At 38.5% G+C, this 25,154-nt stretch overlaps 1 protein-coding gene across 1 annotated transcript in view; it reads left to right on the forward strand.

The window, feature by feature from the left end:
- The first annotated feature begins 13,675 nt into the window (after positions 1–13,675).
- tmem178bb (transmembrane protein 178Bb) overlaps positions 13,676–25,154 on the forward strand; it is a 151,874-nt gene continuing 140,395 nt past the window's right edge. The window contains exons 1-2 of the mRNA XM_049473320.1: positions 13,676–14,597; positions 15,798–16,798. Coding sequence (XP_049329277.1) covers positions 16,393–16,798 — 406 coding nt within the window. The 5' untranslated portion in view covers positions 13,676–14,597; positions 15,798–16,392. The remainder of the gene's footprint in view (positions 14,598–15,797; positions 16,799–25,154) is intronic.

Consider the following 25,154-nt stretch of genomic DNA (forward strand, 5'->3'; position numbering starts at 1 on the left):
AAGCTTTTAATTAGTCTCGTTGGCTCTAGTGCTGCCATGCCCTAATGTCTGATTTGCAGTTTTTTTTCTAATGCAGTGGGCGGGGGCTATGCTACTGTATTTTTTTATTCTGACGGAAAATAGGCTTTAATTTACGGAGCCCGGGAGGGGCCGTGGATAAAAAAAACAATTAAATCGAGTGAACGATGTAGCAGTTCGTGCTCACGTTTTCTTTAATTCGAGTGAACGATTTGCAATTCGTGCTCACGATTTCTTTAATTCGTGCTCACGATTTCTGTAATTCGTGCGCACGATTTCTGTAATTCGAGTGAACGATTTCTGTAATTCGTGCTCACGTTTTTATGCGCAATAAGACAAGAAGCTCGGAGGGAAAGGAGCATTTTCTCTCTTGATCTGTTACAGGGGTGCAGTAATGATAATCAGTTATCTACCTTTATAACCTGCTGTTATTAATGCACTAGTGTTACAGTTAGATGTACAGTACAGTGAGCAGATTTTGCCTGGTGGTGGAATCTCTACAGCGCGTGGGGGAGAGCCGTCCGCGGCATCGGTTCCCCCGCCGCCAGACACCTGCCGCGCGCGCAGGTCTTCACGGAGCTTATTTACCAACAATGTAGACAAATACAGTCAATTCCAGTCATGAATAAAGGAAACAAACATTTTACTGATGCAGGACAACTGTGTGTTATTAAAACCAGATCAAAACAAAGTTATAATGCAATGTGCAAATGTGTTTATTAATTTCTAAATAACATTCAGCCAGCCTCCAAGGAAATGCACACCTTCTTAAATCTGGTTACATCATTATTACTTTTATGATAGATTTAATCTATATTTTAATAATTTGTATAATAAATAAACACATAATTCAGAAAATATACATTTAAGAAGTTTATAATTATTATATTTTTTTTTATTTGAAGCTTGTGGCATGTTTCTGGGCAGGACACTGTGATTTGAGAATAAGCAGATATTCAGGACATTTCATCAGATATAGAAACTTAATTATTTTAGGAAACATATTGGAATAAATTATCAAATTGATCCAAATTATTATATGAAATGCCTATTTACTAAATATCTTAATACATTGTATTAATAGTATTTTAGACCAGCTATTTTGATTTTATATAGTGTTACATATTTAAAGCAGCTCTTATATGAGCCATTCATAGACAACTGTCACACCTTGCATTAATTTTGTATTATCTTTATTAACTTTTACAGTGTACATTTGGACCTAAGTCTTATAGCTGTATATTTATATAATTATACTTCTTTACGTTATACTATTGTTGAAAATAAGAAATTATAAACAGTTCCACATTGCATTATAACTTTGTTTTGATCTGGTTTTAATAACACACAGTTATCCTGCATTAGTAATGTTTGTTTCCTTTAATCATGACTGGAATTGACTGTATTTGTCTACATTGTTGGTAAATAAGCTCCGTGAAGACCTGCGCGCGCGGCAGGTGTCTGGCGGCGGGGGAACCGATGCCGCGGACGGCTCTCCCCCACGCGCTGTAGAGATTCCACCACCAGGCAAAATCTGCTCACTGTACTGTACATCTAACTGTAACACTAGTGCATTAATAACAGCAGGTTATAAAGGTAGATAACTGATTATCATTACTGCACCCCTGTAACAGATCAAGAGAGAAAATGCTCCTTTCCCTCCGAGCTTCTTGTCTTATTGCGCATAAAAACGTGAGCACGAATTACAGAAATCGTTCACTCGAATTACAGAAATCGTGCGCACGAATTACAGAAATCGTGAGCACGAATTAAAGAAATCGTGAGCACGAATTGCAAATCGTTCACTCGAATTAAAGAAAACGTGAGCACGAACTGCTACATCGTTCACTCGATTTAATTGTTTTTTTTATCCACGGCCCCTCCCGGGCTCCGTATTAATTAGTGTTCTGTGCAACAACAAAAAAATAAAACAAAAAAGAAAACATACTGTCCACCATAATGGGCGCAGTGTCTGAATGGGTTAACTCGTGCTCGTGAGCTCTGTTTACAAATTCAAGTTATTAACCACTAACCTCAGGATAAACCTCAAAACAGCAGCAGCTATTTCTTTTTCCTTTACGTTACACGTCTGCAGCAATGTACTCATCCAAATATCACAGATAATCTCAAATTTTCATTATTTATTTTAATTTATACGCTTTTCATCACAATATATTCAGAGTTTGGTCAGTTTTATGTATTTGTTTATTTTATTTATTTATGATTAGATGCAGGAGTAATGTAATCATAATGTAATATATTAAGCTACGTGTGTACATTCATACACAGTCAGTGAAGGCAATCCCATGATGCATTTCACCAGTTTAGTATTCCAGCGCTCAGATTTAAAAATGTGCATGACGGAGCTGGCACTTTGGGGGAGTTTCTGTACAAATGTAAGTAATATTCTTTTTTTTTATTATTTCAACTCGCTGCTGTATGTGTTTATCACATTAGTATATTTACACTGTTTTAAGTTGTTTTTAGTGTTGTTTTCGCCTGTACTTATTTTAAAATAAGACCTGACCGGGTGAAGCTACCGTTAGCTTAGTGGGTTAGCCTATTCACCGGGGAAGCTAAATGCGTTAGCCAGATTTCCGAGTACCAAACGCGGCTGACGCGCTAAGAAAACCCGGCTAGCATGCTAAACTAAACCCTGATGGTATGCTAGTAGCGGCAGGCGGTCGTACAATGTAACAGGTTTAACTGTTAGACTGAATAACTGTAGATGAACTTGTAACTCCGTGATTTAAAGTGTAAACAGTGGAAATATGATCGTGTTCTTCATTAAACTCCGTTACTGATTCAGATTACTTTTTCCACAGGGATAAATGCGATTACTGGACAGGGGAAGAGGCTCTTATAACGGGAAGATGAACTCCGGTCAGACTGGCTGGAGGCAGAGTTAGCTCTTTTTATTTAGAGTTTTTTTTTCTTCTTTAAATTGAATAAAAAATTCTATCTCAACATTATTAATTTTGCTTGTTGTCTTTTTTGTCACTATACTTATTGTAGTGTCACATCTGAACTAGTGAGTATGAGTAAATTTCACACTTTTATTCGCAAATAAACACTTTATGAAGCATGTTTTTGTTTTCTGCAACTAAAATGTCGAAATAGATACGCTGACTGTGTATGAACGTTGTATTGTGTAAACGTAGTTTAGTTTGATTTAGCTTTGATTGCTTTTACAACCTTTTTATTATATTGTGGTTACATTACTCAAGCATCTAATCATAAAAAAATAAAAATAAAAAAATAAATACATACATACATACAAGACAGAAAGTGTGTAAATGTAAGCAAATAATGAATATTTAAGGTTTTTTAGTAAAATGGATGAGTATATTGCTGCAGAGGTGTAAAGGAAAGAAAAAATAGCTGCTCCTGTTTGAGATGTATCCTGAGGTAAGTGGTTAATTGCTTGAATTTGTAAAAAGCTCACGAGCGCAGCGCGCTAGACGTGATGACGTATGCTGCCTTTGAAATAATGAATACCTAGACAGCTGCCTAAAATTAGAGATACCCCTCGCTGCAGAACCACAAGTCCAGGGGGTGGGGCTGGATCTGATCCAAGGGGTGGAGCCTGACCTCCTGACCACCCATATCTTCTTTTCATTGGTTTTAAGTCATCGCATTTCAATTCGTCGTTAAACTTAACACGTGTCGCTTACGTTTCCCGACCAGGACTTATTTTATCTTATCAAATAACCCAACCTTAAGACTTTTACCGTTTATAGATCAAAATGTTATTTGCTACGTAGCACATTTAAATCACACAATACAGATTTAAAAGAAGGAACATGTCTGTGATTACAAACATAATAAAATGCTGTACATTTCCTAAAATCACCCAACGAAACTAATTAATAGTATTAGCAAAATGAAAATGTGTCTATTATGAACTTACTTTCACGTTCGTGATTGTTTACTTGACTCCGAAAGGCGAGTGAGTAAAACCGGATGGGGAAGAGTCCGATCTGCTTCAGACCAATGAAAACACGACGTAGGAAGAGTTGGATCAGATCCAGCCCCACCCCCTGGACTTGTGGTTCTGCAGCGAGGGGTACTTGTAAAATTAGGCTGCAGCTGTAATGTAGTTATATGGTTTGAAAAGAGCATCGTGTAAACGTTTGGGGATATAAAAGCTGTATAAGCTCTCAAATAACCTTACTAAGGTCTACAATTAGTTGGTTGGGGCAATTACTTGTTTACTTTGCTTTAAGAAGATAATCATATTTAAGTAGCAGTTTTTCTTTTCTCAAAGTAATTAATAAATGGCCAATCCAAGTTGTGTGAATTAAAATGAATAATCTGTCTATAAGTAAACAAAAAAAAGGGGTACCAGTCAAGTTTGGACACAATTTAGCAGTTTTTTTTTTGATTATTGTAAAATGTTTCGCATAGTAGATTAACACTGAACTCATTCAAACTATTTAGGAATCATTTAGTAAACATAAAAGCGTTGAACAACCACAATGTTTGTCGTATTTTAGATTCTTTAAAGTAGCACACCTTTGTTAGATGACAGTTTTGCACATCTTGGTTGCGTTTTCTCAGTCAGCTTTATGAAAGTCCCTTTGAATGTTCAGATTTCAGTTAACTGCTGTGCTGAACTTATCAAGAGTTAATTACTTGAATTTCTTGCTTCTTAATGGGTTTGAGAGCATCAGTTGTAAAGATGTGAAGTTGGTATACAGTAAATTGTCATATTTGAGTAATGTTCTAATCGTTATTATGGCAAAAACTACTACGTAGTTAAGTACTAAGTAATTTAAGGTCAGTTAATCTTTTGCCTTGAAGTAAGAGTGTTGCACTTTCCGCCTGTAGGGGAGCCCAGGAGCAAAAATAAAAATACACTGGACTGAGGTTTATACTAAATTATCAATTTACATTCTGCTATCCCATGAATTTGAGTTACACCTTAATGTGTTATTGTTATCTGTTATTGTAAAATTATTAAAAACACATATAAGTACAAAAAAGCACTGTCAAGCTGTCAACTGTCAACACAAGCTGTACTAAATGTTCAGTTCTGCACACTGCCACACTTCTGTCATGTGTTTGTTTGTCCACTAGATGGGGATCTGCTCATGAAATCAAGATCAGCTTAAAAAAAAAAAAATAATTAATGATTTGATAGACGGCTCTCTGCATTAGTATGGAAGTCACGATTTCTCCTCTCTCACAGAGGATGTATCTATTAACACAATTCTGGGAACTAAAAAAAAGAAAAAGGAGATAACGCATCCTCACATAGCGCAAGACAAATTGCTCTGGTCTATCTGCTGCATTTTCAGATTACATTGTCTGGCGTCCCAAAGTGCAGCAAATAAGTTTCAGCCTTGCCTGAAATATAATTACAATCCTGCTGTCAAGCTGTCATTCACACTGTCCCACAGAAAATTACTGTAGTGCAGTCAAAATTCAGTTTAAAGTGGAGAAAAACGAGGCGTCCAGGAGTGGGAGGAACTATTAAACCCACTTTTATTTGCTCCCTCAAGGCACAGATTATGAGAATGCTTATGACTGCATTTTGACTGCCACATTAAATACACAGCTACTTTTCCAATTTCCCTGAAACAAAGATATTCTATTAGCGCGGCTGCTGTGCTGTTCATTCTGACTGTGTGGTTCTGACACCGAGTGTCCGTGAAGTGGAAGATAGAAATAAAGACAGTGTTTAAAGGGTGACTAAAGCCCCTGGATTGTATCTGACTTTCACTCTCTCAGGAGGGAAATAGGAGGGAAGTTTGGGAGGGGCACTCGGTGATGTATGGGTTTAGAGGCAGGGCAGGAGGGAGAGCTACTAATTGGCTCTGATAGCGGTGAGGTGCAAATGATTGGACATCACTAAGAGAGCGGTAATATTAATTAATTGCGTTAATTAATTAATTTGCATATTGTGAGTGTTTGGAGCATTAGCTAAAAGAGCTGGATTTCTGAATAGGGGGGCGGGGGCTGGAGAACAGAGGTGGGCTATTTGACAAAAAAATATTTGCTATCATGTTTCACTACACCCCAAGTCCATTTTACACCAGATTTCTTCTTTAAGATGTCCACCCTGGCTCTGAGTGGTCTAAAGCACTGCCACTATTCGCCGGTTCAAATCCTGTTCATGTAGTTTGCCATCAGCTGTCGGAGCCCTGAGAAAGCAGAATTGGCGTTGCTCCCTCTGGGTGGGTAGATGGCTCTCTTTTATCTCATCTTGGCTGTGTAAATTGTGAAGAAAATTGGATTGAAATTAAATAGAAAATTATTTTTAAAAATAATATATAATATAATATAGTATTCTTGGTGCTACAAATGGATTCTTGAGCAATGCTACAGAAAAACCCCTTCTGCTGGTTCTGAAAAAAACCATGGTCCTTATTATACACACTTACTGTGTATATAAGTGTATATTGTAATTTAACAGTATATGGAGTGCTTTCACCTAAAAGGCCAGCTTTTCAAACACCCAAACCAACAAATGCCAGCTTAAAACTGGTCAAAAGCTAGTCCTGATACTTAGCTGGGTATATTTGAAAGTCAGCCTTTTTAAATAATATATAATAATTGAAACGCCAGTATGATTTTTAATCTGGATGAATCTTATGGCATTTATTTAACTACAAACCTTGCAAGCTAGATCATGTGTTTGTCTCTGTGCCAGCTGTTTCATTTGTTTATTCACCTGGTGGTTCATCCTGTTGTTTATTTGTTCTTTCATCCATTCTGTCATCTGTCCGTCTGTCCAGCTGGCCCTGCTGGAATTCCTTGTTTGTATTCCCTGCAAATCCAGCGCTAAAGTAAACTGCACACACTTGCTGTTTATTCTGGTTAATTATCTTGGTATTGTTGTTCATGATGGTTGATCATCTTGGTCTTGCTGTTCATGCTGTTTGATTAGCTTGGTATTGCTCTGAATGCTGCTTGATTATCTTGGTCTTGCTGTTTATGCAGGTTGATTATTTTGGTCTTGCTGTTTGATCAGTTTGGCCTTGGGCTGTATTCGGAATGGCATACTACATACTACTCGCGTACTAAATCTGCCTAAAGCCAGTATGCAGTACACAGTATGTGACCAAACTGAGGATCTGTAGTGCACTACAGGTACCCGGATGGTGTACTACTCCGCTCCGATTCCGCAGTGTGCATGGGGAGCTATCTTCGCGGTGTACTGCATCCCAACATGCATTGCGACTGGCTTCTCCAGCTCGCTTCAGAAAAAAACAAGATGGAGGCGAGTGCGAGAGATTTTTAAATTTTATAAATAAATATATTTTTAAATTAAGGGAATTATTTTGGAAAGTATTGGCTCACCGCTGTCGAGCCCCCTCCGCTGCCGCGGCCGAGCGCTGTCCGCCGCCGGGACTCTCCGCTGCCGCGCGTTCTCCGCGGGTGGGGACCCTCCGCTGCCGCGGCCGCGCGTTCTCCGCGGCGGGGACCCACCGCTGCCGAGATCGAGCGCTTTCCGCGGCCGGGACCCTCCGCTGCCGCGACCGAGCGCTTTCCGCGGCCGGGACAGCGGAGGGTCTCGACAGCGGTGAGCCATTACTTTCCTTGATGCAGTAAATTATTCCCTCAGTTTTAATAAATTATTCTGTTATTTTAATAAATGATTCCCTCAGTTTTAATAAATGATTCCCTCAGTTTTAATAAATTATTCTGTTATTTTAATAAATGATTCCCTCAGTTTTAATAAATTATTCTGTTACTTTAATAAAAAATTCCCTCAGTTTTAATAAATCGTTCTATTTATTTAATAAATAATTACCTTTGTTTAATAAATCGTTCTGTTGATTTAATAAATAATTCCCTGTGTTTAAATACATATTTTTCTTTTAAATAAGGGAATTATTTGAATACAAATTAATAAAATTGTTTGATTTGTGTTGAGATTGTGTAAATATGAATGAGAGTTTGTTTAAATGTTTTCTTCTTGTTGGTACTTACATAGATGAAAATAGTAGTCTACTAAAATAAATAGAAAAACATATTTAAATATAACTGGAACATACTTGGGTTGTGGGGGCTGCTGCTAATTGGTTGTTAGAATTGGGTTAGCTGCTAAACTCTAAAATAAAAGCAGCAATTGCTGTTCTGGACAGTATGCAGATCTCATTAGTTTTAATAATGAAAAGGTAGGACATTTTTCATGTTCTTTCTGTTTACAACTCACTCTGAGGAATTCAGAGCACTACAGAGCACTGACTGGTGTGTCACAGCAGGACTGTGTAGGGTACTACAATCAAAAGTGTTACAGTACCGAATACTACATACTGGGCAGCGTGTAGTATGCAGTACATACTAGTGCAGTATGCAGTACGCAGTATAGTAGTATGCCATTCCGAATACAGCCTTGCAGTTCATGCTGGTTGATTATCTTGGTCTTGCAGTTCAAGCTGTTTGATTATCTTGGTCTTGCAGTTCATGCTGGTTGATTATCTTGGTCTTGCTGTTCATGCTGATTGATTAGCTTGGCCTTTCTCTTCATGCTGGTTGATTATCTTGGTCTTGCAGTTCAAGCTGTTTGATTAGCTTGGTCTTGCAGTCTGTGCTGGTTGATTATCTTGGTCTTGCTGTTCATGCTGGTTGATTATCTTGGTCTTGCAGTTCACGCTGTTTGATTAGCTTGGTCTTGCAGTTCATGCTGGTTGATCAGTTTGGTCTTGCTGTTTATGCTGGTTGATTAAGCTTGGTCTTGATGTTCATTCTGGTTGATTATCTTGGTCTTGCAGTTCATGCTGTTTGATTAATTTGGTCTTGCAGTTCGTGCTGGTTGAATATCTTGGTCTTGTTCATGCTGGTTAATTGTCTTGGTCTTGCTGTTCATGCTGGTTGATTTTCTTGGTCTTGCAGTTCATGCTGTTTGATTAATTTGGTCTTGCAGTTCGTGCTGGTTGAATATCTTGGTCTTTTTCATTCTGGTTGATTATCTTGGTCTTGCTGTTTATGCTGGTTGATAAGCTGGGTCTTGATGTTCATTCTGGTTGATTATCTTGGTCTTGCTCTTCATACTGGTTGATTATCTTGGTCTTGCTGTTCATGCTGTTTGATCAGCTTGGTCTTGATATTCATGCTGGTTGATTTTCTTGGTCTTGCTGTTCATGCTGGTTGATTATCTTGGTCTTGCTCTTCATGCTGGTTGATTATCTTGGTCTTGCTGTTCATGCTGGTTGATCAGCTTGGTCTTGCTGTTTATGCTGGTTAATAAGCTTGGTCTTGCTGTTTATGCTGGTTAATAAGCTTGGTCTTGATGTTCATTCTGGTTGATTATCTTGGTCTTGTTCTTCATACTGGTTGATTATCTTGGTCTTGCTGTTCATGCTGTTTGGTCAGCTTGGTATTGCTTTTCATGATGGTTGATTATCTTGGCCTCGCTGTTTATGCTGTTTGATTATCTTGGTCTTGCTGTTCCTGCTGGTTGATCTGCTTGGTCTTGATATTCTTGCTGGTTGATTTTTTTAGTTTTGCTCTTCATGCTGCTCATAAATGAGTTGTTTGTTAATGTTTGCTGTTGATACTGATCATGAATAGGTAGATCAATGTTATTTTATGTACAGTGCATAAATACTATACACTGTATTTAGTGAATCATATTAAATTCATATTACAGTATGACAGCATCCATTCAGTCACTTTTTTAATTAGTCAAAGAGAAATGCTGGAGGAATTGTTCCGGCTACAAGAAAACACTGACCATCTGGAGTTCTGACTGACTGCAGCATTTGAAATAAGATGTGAAATTAAACTGAAAACAAGTACACTATTACTCTCAACCACACGCTGTCTCACAGATGCTGCTCAGTTTCATAACTGGATACACATCGCAAAACAAATTACAGAAACCTCTAATTTCACCAAACTCTTCTGATAGATGGAGCACAGTGAGATCTCTAACACTAAAAAAGAAAATAAAAACATTAAATATTCAGACACGACTCTTGTTATAAAGCTGAATACACGGTTATCATAATATTCATCAAACTGTCCCATAATACCATACTGTCCACTAAACACCCAACATAATATCATAGTAATACCTCACACACTGTCATCATGTCACATCCAGCTCATAATACCCAACACACTGTCCTCACAATACCCAACTCACTGTCATCATAATACCTAACATGCTGTCCTCATAATACTCAACACCCTGTCCTTACACTGTCATCATAATACCTAACACACTGTCCTCACACTGTCATCATAATGCTCAACACCCTGTCCTTACACTGTCATCATAATACTCAACACACTGTCCTCACACTGTCATCATAATACTCAACACACTGTCATCATAATACTCAACACACTGTCCCTACACTGTCATCAAAATACTCAACACACTGTCCTCACACTGTCATCATAATACTCAACACCCTGTGCCTACACTGTCATCATAATACTCAGCACCCTGTGCCTACACTATCATCATAATATGCAAAACACTATCATCATAATATCCAAGACACTATCATCATAATACCCAACACACTGTCATCATAATACCCAACACACTGTCCTCATAATACCCAACACACTGTCCTCATTATACCCAACACTATCATTTATATTACCTAACACACTGTCCCTATAATACCCAACACACTATCATCATATTACCTAAAACACTGTCCTTATAATACACAACACACTGTCATTATAATCCTCAACACACTATCATAATATTAAATTACACACTGTCCTCATAATATCCAACACACTGTCATTATAATACTCAACACACTGTCCTTATAATACCCAACACACTTTCCTCATAATTTCCAACACACTATCATCATAATACTCAACACACTGTCATCATAATCCTTGACACACTATCATCATATCACCTAACACACTGTCCTTATAATACCCAACAAACTGTCCTTTTAATACTCAACACACTGTCGTCATAATACCTAACACACTGTCCTTATTATACCCAACACACCATCATCATAATATCCAACACACTGTCATCATAACACACACTCCTCCATGCTCCTTGTATGATTAAAGTGTCTACTGGTTTTACATAAATATCATATTAAATTTATCAACCAATTTTGTCAAACAAGTAAATTGAAAGACAGCAGTGGTGTGCGGCTGGTGGCGACCCACTGACACATATTAATCATATTAATTCCCAGCTGCTTTTTTATAAATGCATTCAACACTGTACCACAATATATTCGATTCTTTGCCCAATATGACCTAATGCCCTGTAATACCTGAAACCACCCCACCACAGCTCCGGTGACTCATCGTTTCAGTAGGCTTACTGTCTGACAGACAGCTGCTGGTTTCATCAATTATTCAGCAATTCACTTCTCACTGCAGGCTGTGGACAGCACCACAGCTCCATCTCCATATAATGGAGCAGTTGTAGCGAGAGGGATTGGTTTTGTCCTATCATGTTGCTACACATTAACCATATGTTAAAATATGGACACCAGCTGTTAGTGAAAAGCTATCCTAACATGAATTTACTGTACAACAATTCTACTTATAATGTGTGATGAGAGACGTGACTGGAGAAAAAAGAAGAAAAAAAGAAGAAAGAAAAAAAAGAAGGAAAGACTCCTCCACTTGCCACTTATCAACAGTGTAATGATGTTTTGTTGTAGTATACCAAAAATCTAACATTAAGCCATGTTATAAATTTAAATAAACTGTCTCTCGCTTATAGTGATGGGATGATCCACTTTTTTCAGCTCCAAACTGATTAAGATATAAAACTGAAATAAAACTGCTAATACCAATACAAATACCGATAAAAGGGCTCTTTTAGTTTATTATTAGTACTATGATTAAGGTTACATAATGAGGCTAAAACAGATCACACAGCCCATTGAAAAGTATGCACAAGTGCATTTAATGTAAATGCGTTCCAAAGTCATTTATTTGACAAACTTTATATACAAACACACAATAGTTTTCTTTCAAATTAATTATTTTTTATTTTAGTAAATATTTTTTTTAAGTTAATTATTAAATATGGTAAATATTTAAAACAGGACTCTAGACTAATCTATTTGCGCTGGTTGCGCAGAAGACTTTGACACATAGTGTAGTGGATTAGCTGCAAAGGCTAAAGGCTAACCGGCGACACTAACTGTATTTCCGAGCTGAATTGAGCACTGTTTTTTAATAGCAGATTGAGTTCTTAGTGCTGGTTAGAGTGGGTAGGATCTGTGGTTTGATATTCGATGTGGATTATGGGTATAGTTCACGTGAGATAGGTACTTATTACATTCACAATGCCAGAATGCAGCTGTTGGCCCAATGCTAGCTAGAACTAAATTATTTGCTGTTTTTAACAACAGATGGGTGAATTTGTGCTGGTTAGTGTTTGTAGACCCTGTGGTTTTGTGAGATATGTGGATTATGACTATAGTTTACTCCAGTCTGTAGTTAACACCTTTACACAACCAAAATGCAGCTGTCGGGCCAATGCTAGCTAGGCTAACAGACTGCTGATGTTAATCTGTTCACCCCTCGGATGCTGACTTTACAAATATTACATGTAGCTGTTCTGCTGTGCGGTGTTTCATGTAAAAACTCTCCAGAAAATAGATTTTTTGTAGACAAACAGATAAAGTTTACTCAGTCAGCCACAGACTGAAGCTGCTGGGGTTCAGAGTAAACTGTGGAACTGGAATCCAGATCAGTGATGCATTTCGTGTTAACATAACGCCTATTTTATTGTCCAGCTCAAACTGCGGACTGAAATGTGGATCGCTAAGTTGATTGGCCGCGGTCACCTGATATCCGATAGATTAAATTCCGTCAATATCGCCCCGATACCGATATTGTATCGGAACGGTCCCATTTCAATTAGTTTATTAGCCTCAGAAGCTCCGCCCACAGCTAAATAAAGTATCTGTTATCTATGGCCTTGCCCACTCTGCTCACTTATGCCAGCACTAAATGTTCTGAGACTCACATAAACTTTTTATTAAACATTTAAAATCTAAACAAATACAACAAATGCCCCTGGTGACAACTTTTATGGAGATGCAGATTTCATTTTTTAGCATCTCCATAGTGCCCACACTGCCAAAAGTACTAATTAGTCTTATATAATACTCTAATTTTCTAAGACACAAGAGTTTTCATGCTTCACAAAAAGACACTAAATATAAATGTTTAACTGTGTCTCACAGGCAACATTGTACCATTGTGGAACACATTCATTTTATCTAATCTGTCCTCACACTGAGTACAAAACTATCCTAATGTTTAGAAATGTGTATGCACACACAAATATACCTGTAAAATCACTAATCCCACCTGTATGTTATACCTTTTCATCTTGCCATAGGCAATGTTTTGGTTTATTTCCTGCATTAAAATATTTTATACAGATTTATATTTTGTAGATTACATCTTCCTGTAGATGCGTTTGGAAATCGTATTCATGGCAAATCATAATTTAAACTGTTTTCCTTACAGATGTAATAAACTCATTATACCCTGTATGGCCTGAAGTGATTCCATTATTGTACATTGTACAGTGTTGCCTTAGGGCAACATTTATTTTTTTGCTATTTTATTAAATAATATAAATCTATTAATACAAATTTTTGTAAAATCATCGACAATACATCTTTATTCACCAATAAAAGTTGCTAGTTTTTAAGTGTTATTCGCAGGGTACCATTTAGGGAAAACTGCAATTTTATTAACAGGAAATGTGGCGTTGCACGGCAGGAGCATGGCATGTGCTGAAAGAGGATTCAAAATAGCTGCCAGTGGGTCATGTGTCCAATAGATTGCATGTATAGTGGTTAGTATAGGGAGTGCATGCTCGTAAGGGGGTGTATAATAATGTCTGGGATGCCTCACATTCCACAAGGTCAAATATTCAATGTTGCTTCTAGGCAACATCATACCATAGTGGGTTAAAAAGGTGCAATTGGTAAAATTAGCATTATTAATACTCATTAATGTATTGATTTAATTATTTTTCAAGTGTACACAAATTTCTGCAATTTTTAAAAGTACTCTAAATTAAAATCTGAATTAAAACTTTAAGCCTAAGCCTGAGATGTGTGTACACCCCTGTCCATCCCTGCACTACCTCAGCATGACTGAAAACAGCTCTACCCCTTTAAGAAGGTGCTTTAATAAACAATGAACGTCTCCCATTGACAGCATGACATCACCGCTGTATTTTCTGGAGGCTGAAGCGCACTGAGAGAAATGGTGAGGCCATATTTGAGCCTGGCCGCGGGCTCTGCAGCTCCCAGCCCCTGATCCGGGGCGGTTTTGTGGATTTTCTCGCTGGTGTGAACACGCTGCTTGGCCGAGCATCCCTGTCTGTGTGTGTGTGAGTGTGTGTGTTATTTTCAGTGGCGTGTGGAGGAAGGAGACTGTGGCTAATTCAGGCTTTGCGTGCTGAGCTCCAGCTCTACGCTATGGCCACCAACTCCAACACCACCACCACCACCACCACCACAGCAGCAGCAGCATCAGCATCAGCAGCGGGAGCAGTGTCAGCAGTCGCGGAGCTCAGGGAAGGCAGCGGGAAAACGGCCTGAGAGCGCCGGACAGAGCGCTGACAGAGCCCGGGGAGCGGCACGGTGAGTACCGGTCCAGCCGAGGAGCTGTTTTAACGTGTGGTCCCTTTTTCATTAGCGTTTATGACTAAAAAAATTAATGATTTATTGTTTTATTTCGGGAATGGAGTTTATTATTAGTGGTAGATGCTTTCCAGCTCCCCTATTGTGTATTCACGGTATTTAGCCAGACAATATGAGCTAATTGCTAGCTAATTGCTCTGCTTCTGTGTACAGTAATCCATTCAGATTTAAAGCTAGCTTATATATATATAATATATATGTATATGTGTGTGTTAAAATGTCCTACACAAATAAAACCTATAATAAAACCACTGTTTAACTGTTTATTGATTATTCACATCAATAGACTTTTACTATGCTTATTGTACTTACTTACGAAAACATAATGCCAATATTGCCAAAAATATAGATATTAACACACACTTTAAGGCTGGACGATATGATTCAAAACTAACATCTCAATATTTCTTAGCTGAATGCCGATATACAATATATATCTCAATATTTTTTCATCCCATAAGGAATTAACAAGACATTTTGTGACAAAATGGTACTTTTATTAACATTCTATAGATGCTATGCATGCTTTAGATGAAGATGAGATATATCTTGCAGATAGAAAGATAAATAGCTATGTATCGGTATCGAAAGGGTAAACCATATTGATATAAATAATATTGTCTTATCTTATATCTTGTATAATATCATATATCATATATATATATATATATATATATATATATATATATATATATATATATATATATATATATATATATATATACTGATAAATAGCTACATCTGTCAATAGGCAATATAGCTACTAACTAGTATTAGACTATTACTGGAGCTAAGTTGGCATATGCCATATAAACAGCTAAACAGCTATATCTAAACAATAAGGAGAGTCTGAAGGGATGGTTGAGTGAAAGGTGAAAGTGTGGAGGGGGCTGGGGTGGGGGATAGGGTGCTTCATTAATGCTGTCTGAGCTGGTTTTGTTTTGTGGTGTTTGCTCTGGACCGCTGCACGTCACGGCCAACAACAGCGCCATATCACGCGCCTCTTTAGCTGTGTATTTGGGGCAGCTGCGTCTGCAGGCTGGTGCGCGGCGCTGGTGTGTGAGAGTTGCATCATCGATTTAATCGATTATTAATCGATTCATTTGTTTTTTTTTCTCCTCTCTCTCTTTCCTGCTAAAGGGCTGAACCTCGGACGCCTCCGTGTCTCGATTCCTCTACGCCAGCCAGCTGCACCGGACAGGGATACGGACGGGAGCACCTACGAGCTGGGATAGCTACTATAGGCATCTTCTCTCTCTCTCTCGCTCTCTCTCTCTGTTTTTTTCTCACACGGTCCACAGTCATCCATCCCTCCATCCTCCCTCCTTCCTCCTCAGCCTCTCCTCCGTCCGCCGGCGTTCATTTATTTATCGCCCCCCTCTCTCAGAGAACCCCCCTCTGTCTCCCACCCCCCTGGGCCATCGATGCTACGCTCTCGCGAGGGGTGATGTAAGCTGAGCGCGCACAGAGACGCGCCTGTGTGTGTGTGTGTGCTCTCCTGCTCGCCCGCCCGCACCCAGGAGCCTCCGTCCATCCGAGCTGCTGCTGCCGCTTGCTTGCTGCCTGTGCGCGCGCGTACGTAGGCTGCTTACTTACTTGCGTGCGTGAGTGCGCGCGTACCGTACATCACTCGTTGGTTCGTGTGTAATAAGCTTTCTATCCGTGTGCGCGAGGAGCAGCAAGAGGAAGAGCACGAGCACGAGGAGGAGGAGGAGCGGGAGGAGGAAGGTGTAGGATGGCTGCCGGGAAGCTGCTGCTCTACGCCGGCCTCTCGCTGTCCCTGTGCGCGCTGGGCATGCTGGCCGTGGCCGTGTGCTCCGACCACTGGTACGAGACGGACGCGCGCCGGTACCGCGAGCGCTGTCGCAGCTTCGCGAGCCGCCGCAAGGACCCGGGCTTCATCTACATCCCCAACATTAGCCTGCCGCTGCGCGCGTCCTCCTCCTCCGCCACCGCTGGCGGACGCGCGCGCCTCGACCGCTGGGAGGAGAAGCTGCTGCTCGCGCGCAACCGGCGCCAGCTGTTCGCAATGAGCGCGGCGGATGAGTGTAGCCGGCAGTACAACTCCACCAACATGGGCCTGTGGAACAAGTGCCACCGCCTCGGCTTCGACCAGGACATCGAGGACCTCATTCGGAAAGGTGAGGCTGGCGTTAAAGGAGCGATATGTATTGCAAATCGTCACTGTCCAATTAAAAACAAATATCTCAATTTTTGTCAATTTTTAGTTTCGTACATAATTTGAACAAACACACTCTCCCTAACACTGTCTTAAAATTTATTGACGACAGAACTAAGATAAGTTCTCAAAAATGACCTGAAATTAATGAATTTTACATTGACTTCCATTGACATTTAAGAAAGTTTTAGCTCTCCCCTGTAAAGTTGGTGTTTTGGAGATACTTTTTTTCTCATTGGACAGCGATATACTGCTCTGGAAAAAATAAAAGTCCACTTAAAAATATAGAGTTTCTTTGATTTTACCACATTGAAAACCTCTGGAATATATTCAAGAGGAAGATGGACTATCACAAGCCACCAAACCAAGCTAAACTGCTTGAATTGTTCACCAGGAGTGCCATAAAGTTATCCAAAAGCAGTGTATAAGACTGGTGGAGGAGAACAATTCAAGATGCATGAAAACTGTGAATTAAAACCAGGGTTATTCCACTAAATATTGATTAATGAACTCTTAAAACTTTATGAATATGAACTTGTTTTCTTTGCATTATTTGAGATCTAAAAGCTCTGCACCCTTTTTGTTATTTCAGCCATGTCTCATTTTCTGTCAATAAATGCTCTAAATTAATTTTTTTTTATATGGAATTTGGGAGAAATCTTGTCCGTAGTTTATAGAATACAATAGTGGAAATTTTACTCAAACTTATACCTATAAATATCAAAATCAGAGAAACTGATTCTGAAACTGATGTGGTCTCTTAATATTTTCAGAGCTGTATGCTATGTATTAACTCCTGTAAAATGATCAGGATGTATCATCAGATATGCTCCCTGTAACCTAGGTTTTATTATCTAGTTATCAACCCAGATGAAGAGACTGTTTTTTTATTGTAGTTGGGAACAGTGTGATTTAGCATATCTTGTGGAGTTGTGGAGTACCCCAGGGTTCTCTTGCAAGACCTATGGAATTGTTGAATTGTGATGTATTAGGGGTTAGGTAAACCTGCTGGCTTTAGCTTAGAGTTTAAGCACTGGTATCTATCTTTTAACATCAGTGCTCCAGTGTGCTCCAGTTTGTCCTTCTATGGATGGTCTTTTAAGGAGGAGAAATCTGTTGTGAAATATGTTGTAGTCTCTGATCCCACCACTGCCCATTTCCCAGTCTCTAGTCCCAGGCTTTTCGCAATAAGCATATTGTGTGTTTCTGCGTCCTCATGTTCTTGCCTTACATCATCTTTTGCTGCTCAAGATGCATATCAACATATTTACAAAGAACTGTTAAGTTTCCAGACGTGTTCTTGCTCTGGCCTGCAAACTAAGGATTCATTGAGGATGCATCATTTGGTGACTTCTCTGAGAAAATGAATGGAAACTGTTTAGATCTACAAATATATGTTTTTAAGTTCTTGTATTTCAGGAAAACATTTCTCATGGTTCTGCTTTAAAAAAAAGGAGGAGAAAAATGGATGTTGAATTTGCCAAATCTTAGTTTGGGCAGATATTTTTCAGAATTTATCTGACGACTCTCTGTGTGTACGTTTGGCTGTAATATTTAACCAGTTGAAATATTTACCTACAGTAAGAGCTAACCAGGCTAAGGAACTGTCCCTTAATGTAAAGCTAAAGCAGAGCTTCCCAATAATGAGAAATGTTACATCAGTGTCTTAGTGTTTTAGTTTTAATCTGTCTTGTTGTGATCCAGTACACATTCTTATACGGGCTGTGTGAGCAGGCTTGGTTGTAGCTTGGTTGTAGGCTCTCTCAGTTCATGCTACCTTTCCTTGCTAGCACTCTAAACTGTAACTGTAGGCCTGCTGATCTGTTACCTGAGCCCAGTTGCATAATGCAGCTTACGTTATTTCCTCAGAATGATCTGTAAGGGATAGATTTCCCTCAGATAGGGATTTAGCATAGAATATAGATTCTTTAATGGAGGAAAACCAAGGGTTACTAAGTTACATCTTGTGTAAAGCTGTATCTATTCTTGTGGTGTTCAACAAGGTTAAGAAAATACATTAGTCAAACACTTGAATAGGAACAAATTTTAAGTGCTTGTTTATAGTTTTCTTATGGGATGTTTTTACATAGAGAAATTTCTTCAGCTTGGCGCTCCTCAAGGCTAACCAAGGGAAACTAACTACCAGGCACTTAGCACTGTATCTACTACAATTGACATCACACCCTTTTAACCTGTTTGACCTGGCCAAATTATAGCTTCCATTTATAATACAACAACTTATGCTGATCAAGCTGGTTAAACTGGATGACCAGTAGAGTTAGCGCTTGACCAGTATAGGGAACACCAAGCAACACCACCATGACCAAACTTCTTGACCAGCAAGACCAAGCATAACCGAAATCCAGTCCAACATACACTATGCTGGTAAAGAGCTAGTTAACCAGTTAATCTACAAGCATATTGTATGTTTTCATCTTAGACCATCTAAAACCAGCAAAAGCTGGTCTTGGAATAAAAATTTCGACAGGGGATTAATAATGGCTGCTACTAGATTTTAGCCATTTGACATACAGTACATGTTTTCATTTTGATAGTTAAAAAACATATGTCATACCACGTTATGAAACCACATATGCTAATTTATTTTTAGATTGGGAATTTTGACTAACTATTTGAAGCAAATTAGATTTTTAGAATGACTAGACTCTGTCTTTAGTTAGCATCCATGCTTATTTAGTTAGTATTAAAGATAACAGGAAGGAATTTGGTGTGAAGTTTTGAAATGGTCTCACAATGCATTACGTAGCAAGAATCTTCCTTTGAATGGGATGATACATGTTTAGACATGATGCTACAATTCTATTCACAACCTTGGTATTTTGCTTTAGCATGAAACATGCCGATTTGTCTTTTATGGAGGAAGACGGACTCACATAAGCCAAATATTATAGCTTAATATATAATATTTTTCTCTTATTGTATCCTTTCAGTTAGTTTCCTTATTGTTTCCTTTCAGAGTTAGCTTTTAGCCTTGACTTTGATTTGGCATTCCTGAGTCTTTACCAGAATCAAAAGTACAAAAGTAAGAGGATATTTTACTTTTCCGATGTGTGTTTAGCTCCAGTTTAGTGGTGAACTAAAGTAGTTTAGTTGAGTAATTTTCCAAGGACAGGACATTGGAGAACCGCTACCATTAGCTTTCAGGCTAGAGTTTTGGTTTATTTTGTTGTGTGCTGGCACTGGAATAATAAAAAAGCTCCAAGCATGAACCCTGATTTAACCAGTTTTTCCATAACTTGCTGGAGGTGATAAGCTGCTATGAAGTATGTACATAATTGTCTCAAAAGTATACATTGATCTTTATTGTTTCACAAACTGTGACTAGGGTTTTCTTTTCTAGTGGGTTGTGTTAATACATCTTGCAGCTGTAAATATGTATCAAAACTGTTATGTAAGAGTTTGGGGGGTTTGAATTAGCTTTTTTACAGCTCTTTTTTACAGATTTTGTTGAGAAGAGATATCAAGATTGACATTTGTTACCTCCATTGTTACCAACCACTCATTATTCAACTATGCCAATAAAAAATACAGTTTGATATTCTAGGGCACCTTCAGCCTGTGTGTTTTTTTCTGTTGTACAGCACAGTATGGTCCTCCCAGTAAGGAGCCTGGACCAAAGTCTGGCATGCTTCTCTAAATAAGTCAATATGCTTAGATGACATGTCCAGTTCTCACCAGCAACAGACAAGACGGCCAAGGCTGCCCTCCGGCTACGTCTGCCAAGGTGAACATGTTTTCATCTGCGGGCGGGAGTATGAACAGTACAACCGGGGCGAAATAAGCACACGCCCAAACCTGTGCAAGTGTGTTTATTTTGCACAATTATGTAATTTTGTATCTGCGGTTAGCGGGCGGCTTTGTAGTCCTGCGTGTTACAGGCCTGCGTGCCACACAATCTGCTTGTGTTTTGTCTGATCAGCAAAAGCTCATCTTCTCTCACTGGGGCCACTGCCAGCACCACACAGTAGCTCGCTCGGTGTTTGGCAGTGTGACTCGGCAGCTACAGCACCATCATTCCAAACCGCAAATTGTGTGTGTGTATAGTAATCAGCCACGGGTGATCTATGTTGTACAGAGCTGGCATTACAAAGTGCATTACGTTGCAATTTAGGGACTGTAGCTGTTTGGATGTTGTAGAGATAACCTGCTGTCGGCTTTGTCGAGAGCCTGTTTGAAAATGGATGAAAATTCACTGCTTAGTGTGAGTGTTTGTGTGTGTGTGTGTGTGTATGGTTGTGTGTGTGTCTACTCCTGCATGTGCACATGTGCTGAGCAGAATTTTAATCCATATTATTATCCAGACAAGCGACATATCTTTGCATGAAATCTGCTGACTTTACTCGACTTGGCATCCCCCCTCTCCCAGAGGATGCTCATTCTGTTCCTACACACCAAATCCCCACGAGAGAGAGAGAGAGAGAGAGAGAGAGAGGAGAAATGGGGGAGGGTGTGATGGATGAAGCAGAGAAATAGATGAGGAGAGTGGACTGATGAACTGCAGGGGAAAGGGTTGAAAAATTTTTTTGCTAAATATATTGTTATTGATTAAATAGATTCTGATTTCTTTTAACTGATATCATTGCTAATTGTCTGCAGTATGAACACTATGTATACATGCATGTGCAAGTGTTGTCAATTATTAAGACTGTGTATTGGCAAAACTTGGCAATACAATATGTATGATGATGATACAGGGATTATGCTGAGTATTGCAAAACAACAACTCCTATCAAACATATAAATAAATTTATGCATATCCATTATGAATGTTTGTAAAATAATACATTTCTGTAGCATGAAGACTATATACATTTTTAGATATTGTCCTATACATTGATATATTGATGCATATCGAATCAGCTTATAGAAAAATTCCAAATAACACGTATTTTCTACAGAATGAACACTGTCAATATGGGCATAAGTGTTGTCAAATATATTGATATATTATTGCATATCAATTCAGATTTTAAAAAAAGAAATAGTAATATTCATTTTCTCCATATCGTTTATCAAAAAACATAAAAAAAATAATATTTACATTAATTCAAAAGTTAATTATTATTTAAAGATGCACTTTAAGTTGTACAGTCCTGCACCTGTATATCTTCTGCCCTGGAGATTGCAGATCTTTAACACCTGAGTCTAGAATTTTACATGTTCCCAAAGGCCTTAAAAGGGTGTTAGGGATTAGAGTGGATCTCCAGGACCAGGAATGAACAATACATTAAAAAAAATCCATATATCAGACAATTAAACACTGATAACATTGTTCCTTAATAAAATCCTATGTAAATATAGTGCATAGTCTAGGTCCCATGATTTCCACAATGTGGAGAATATGGACAAAATCACGAAATTGAGGCATAAAAAAACAAAATATTTGCACTGTTCCAAGATGCGCATTTTTTTTAAACAGGCAGTTTATACAATATTTGAAAGTATTGGGACGCCTGTTTGTTGATTGTTTCTTATGAAATCAAGGGTATTAAAAAGAGATTTTCTTGCTTTGTTGGAGTAACTTTCTCTATATTTCAGTAAAAGCTTTCTACTAGATTTTGGAGTATTGCTGTGAGATTTTGATTGCATTCAGCATTAGGAGCATTAGTGAGGTCAGGGTGTTGGATGATCACCACCCTAACTCATGATCGTCATTGTTCCAGAGAATATATTTTCACACCTTCAATTCTTTGGGATTTTATACCTTCTAATCCACATCTGGACTCGACAAGCTGTGTGTGTATTTTTTGCTCATCTGTATCAGCAATGGGTGCAGATTAAAGTACTAAATGCATTTATTAGAAGAGATGTCCAAAAACATTTGTATATAAAGTTGAAGGAGAAATAATGGAGGAGTGTGAGGAACTGTGGAGGAGTGGGAAAGAGAAAGGTAAAGTTCGGAGGAAATGAGGCACAAGACACTGGCATCTGGATTTTATGGGCAATGAAGAGAGAATAAAAGACAGAATGAGCGAGAGCGAAGGATCGCACAGGGGAAGCCAACCCCTCACATCGTCCACCATCTGTCCCAAGCTCCCTGCGGGAAACCCACCAGGAGATAATGAAGACATTTAGGCCGTAGAGCTCAATCACTGAGAGCAGGAGCCAAAGTGAGGGATAGTCAACCCCCTACCAAAACCACACAGTCTGTCCTCCTAACCTAATGAAAGAGAGAGGGAGAGATGGAGAGAGAGAGAGAGAGGGATGGAGGTGAGTGGTTAGAATTACCTGCCAGCTCCACAGGGATCTCCCTAGCCTTTGGGTGTCTAAATTTGACACTGTGGGAGGACGACGGTACGCCCTCTTGCTTCCTGACTGAAGCCCTTATGGGACCTGGGTGATGACACTAATCAACTAGAAGGCAACCAGGCCGAGGTGTTGGCTGCGTCTCCAAGGAGCGAAGGACCTCCTGTGACATACGGGTCGTTGATCTTGAATTTCACTTGGGAAATGCTGTTGGACTGTTTTACAATGAAAGTCATATTGCTATAATTGGATGCCCTGAATAACTTGAATACTCAAGTATCTGTTGAAATTTCCTTGTCTTTTTAGTATTTAGAGAAGCAATGTAGCAACCTATGTAACCTAGCTTTACAAAAAAAAATAAAAAAATAAACATACTCCTGGTGAGCAAGTCGAATGTTACAAAGCACAGCAAAACTCTCTGGAGGACCCTGGTGGAAGGAACGTTTGGAGCAACTAAGAGTGACAAGGGTCCTCCTCTGGTCAAAACTGCTTATACATTTTTTAGAAACATCACCCAACAAACCACTCAGGCGTACTGATATAATTACAGTAGTTATGGTAATGAATAATGACATTAATGGTGAAGTGTAATGGTAGTATTTAATAACAGTTGGAAATAGTCAGCAATGATGATTAGGCAGCTAGTCCAAGGCACATAGCAGTAGCTAAGGTGTGGGCATCTAATCTGAAAAGTACAGGTTATGACAGAGTATGAAGTACAGAACAGTATCTGAGTTTGGTTACTCATTTTAGCATTTTAACTCAAATGAAAGAGCCAGAAGGTAACATAGACACAACAGCACCCCGAAACCCTTGTTTTTTGATAAGAGGCTTATATACTGAAAGATTATTTATTTTCATCTGAAACATATATAATCTTTCGGAGGTTACATTCTTAAACATGGTGGAGTGTTTTAGTAGTAGAGATAATGGTAAAAATGATGAGTTTCTTTAATTTTACCAAATTGAAAATCTCTGAAATATAATCAAGAGGAAGATGGATAATCACAAGCGATAATTCCACGCTTAACTGCTTGAATTGTAGCACCAGGAGTGGCATAAAATTAACCAAAAGCAGTGTGTAAGACTGGTGGAGGAGAACATGCCAAGATGCATGAAAACACTGTGATTAAAAACCAGGGTTATTCCACCAAATATTGATTTCTGAACTCTTTAAACTTTATTAATATGAACTTGTTTTCTTTGCATTATTTTTTTCTCTGCATCTTTTTGTTGTTTAGCCATTTCTTATTTTCTGCAAATAAATGCTTTAAATTACAATATTTTAATTAGGCATTTGCGAGAAATGTTGTCCGTAGTTTAGAGAATAAAACAACAATGTTCATTTTGTACAAACATATAGCTATACATTAAAAACATAGAGAAACTGATTCAGAAATTGTAGTGGTCTCTTAATTTTTTTCCTGAGCTATATATATTTTTATCTGTTGTAACTGAAATACTTAGAGCATACTGTACATTGAAGTATTGTATACTAGAAATAAAAAAAGCTAAATATTAATGTTTTAGGTATGATTTTGAGCCATTGGGTCCTTGTGCAAAATACTGATGATACTCTAGTGTCTTAAAAGGGTCACTGTGACTCAATGAAAATTTAGTCGTGATTTTAAAAAAGAACATGGTCTCATGGAAAAAGCCTCAGGTTGTGTCATTTCTGGGTTACATAAAAAAAAACTTTTTTAGATGTGCTGAAAAAGGAAAAGAAATCAAGGAATGCTCCTATCTGGCCCTAAAGGATTCTCAAGTCCGAACCCAAAAGAGGAAAAAGTCATCTTCTCCTCTGATATTTAATCTGTTTCTGCTGCTCTACCGTGACAGGATTTAAACCTGCAAGCTTGTAGTTCTGTTTTCTTTTTTGAGCCAACTTTCTTTTTGCGCCGCAGTCACATCCCACAGCCTGCAACATTCTCCAGTACTGTTAACTATACTAGTGAGTACATCAGACGGTCCAAAACAATACTTATTATGTTGTTGTTATTAATTATAAACTATTATTTTAAATTAATGGTATTTATTAATTTATTGCATTT

The sequence above is a fragment of the Astyanax mexicanus genome, chromosome 2 (genome assembly GCF_023375975.1).
Source record: "Astyanax mexicanus isolate ESR-SI-001 chromosome 2, AstMex3_surface, whole genome shotgun sequence".
Taxonomy (NCBI): Eukaryota; Metazoa; Chordata; class Actinopteri; order Characiformes; family Acestrorhamphidae; genus Astyanax; species Astyanax mexicanus.